At 42.1% G+C, this 1,227-nt stretch overlaps 1 protein-coding gene across 1 annotated transcript; it reads left to right on the forward strand.

The window, feature by feature from the left end:
* Positions 1–810: 810 nt before the first annotated feature.
* On the forward strand, positions 811–1,227 carry TM35_001871000 (uncharacterized protein; the record flags this gene model as incomplete). The annotated part of the gene is made up of 1 exon (XM_029031984.1): positions 811–1,227. A coding segment is annotated over one exon (417 nt), but the record flags the coding sequence as incomplete, so codon positions are not given.

Raw genomic sequence — 1,227 nt, forward strand, 5'->3', positions numbered from 1 at the left:
CGAAGGTGAATCCCTCTATATTCTTTGCGTGTTTGTTTCTCTGCATGGCCCGTGGGTTAGGTGATATTGCAGCGCAGGGACGCACTGGCCGTTGATGATTGATTGACTGGGGTTCATTGAGGTCTATTAGCCTTATAGGCATGTGTGCTTTTTTTTTTTTTAATTTTTTCTTTGCTGGGTTCTGTGCTCCACCCCTCGCTTATATACTTTTGTTTCCCTTCTGCAGCATTGGTTGTTCCCGTGCACCTGTGTGGTGTGCTGCTGTGATGGTGGACTGTTGTGCCTGCACCTGCGAGTGTGCGCAGCCATCTGCAGAAGAATTGAAATATACTGTTCCCCTCTATTGTGTGTGCTTGTTTTTTTTTATTGTAATTGAATTCACTGTGTAGTTTTTTTTGTTTTTTCTCCCCTTCCCTCACTGTAACTATATTGTTGGGCATTTGACTGCATACTCATTTGTGCCAAATGTACTTATTGGGTGATGCAGACTCCTAAAAAGGGAGTGAAATAATTTATTGTTCTTTTCTTTATATATGTATATATACACGGGTTTTAATTGTATTGTGGTTTGGTAAGAGACACATCTGTCTGACTGTGGAGTGCAGTCACATGGGTGTGGTTTGTTCTTCACCTGATGGGAATATTTCTTCTTGTTTTCTTTTCCCTTATTCTTCTTTGTGCTTTATGTACTGCGCTGCTTTTCCTGTGTGTCTGTGTATAGATGTTGTGTTTGCACTCCTCTTTGTGTTCTTTGTTTCTTTTTCTCTTCTTCCTTGTTACCACAGAGCCAAGCAACCCACAGTGACAATCATGACAACGATGTTCGTCCAACTGTACCGCGTGGTGTACCTGTTGGTACTTCTGCAGTGCTGTGTGTGTGTGGCATATGCGGATAATGGTGCGGCGTCCCAAGATTTTGAGGAAAAGAATATTTTACAGAAATTGAATGAATTGAAAGCTAAGATGGAGAAGGAGAACAATGATGTGAAGATTATCCTTGCGTCAGTAAACACCGTACAGGAAGAATGGAGAGAAGCGTCAAACCGTGCAAAGAATGCAGCAAATAAGGCCAATGAACTTGGACAGCTTGTTTCGGATGTTACAAGCCGTGCTTTGCGTCTATCTGAAAATGTGAATGAGATAAAGAGTGAATTGAAAGAGGCGGTAAAGAAGGCAGTAAGTGCAGAAAGAGAGATCACTGATGCCGCTGCCAACGCAAATTTGATA

This window comes from Trypanosoma theileri (genome assembly GCF_002087225.1).
Source record: "Trypanosoma theileri isolate Edinburgh chromosome Unknown TM35_Tth_187_V1, whole genome shotgun sequence".
In the NCBI taxonomy this organism is placed as follows: Eukaryota; Euglenozoa; class Kinetoplastea; order Trypanosomatida; family Trypanosomatidae; genus Trypanosoma; species Trypanosoma theileri.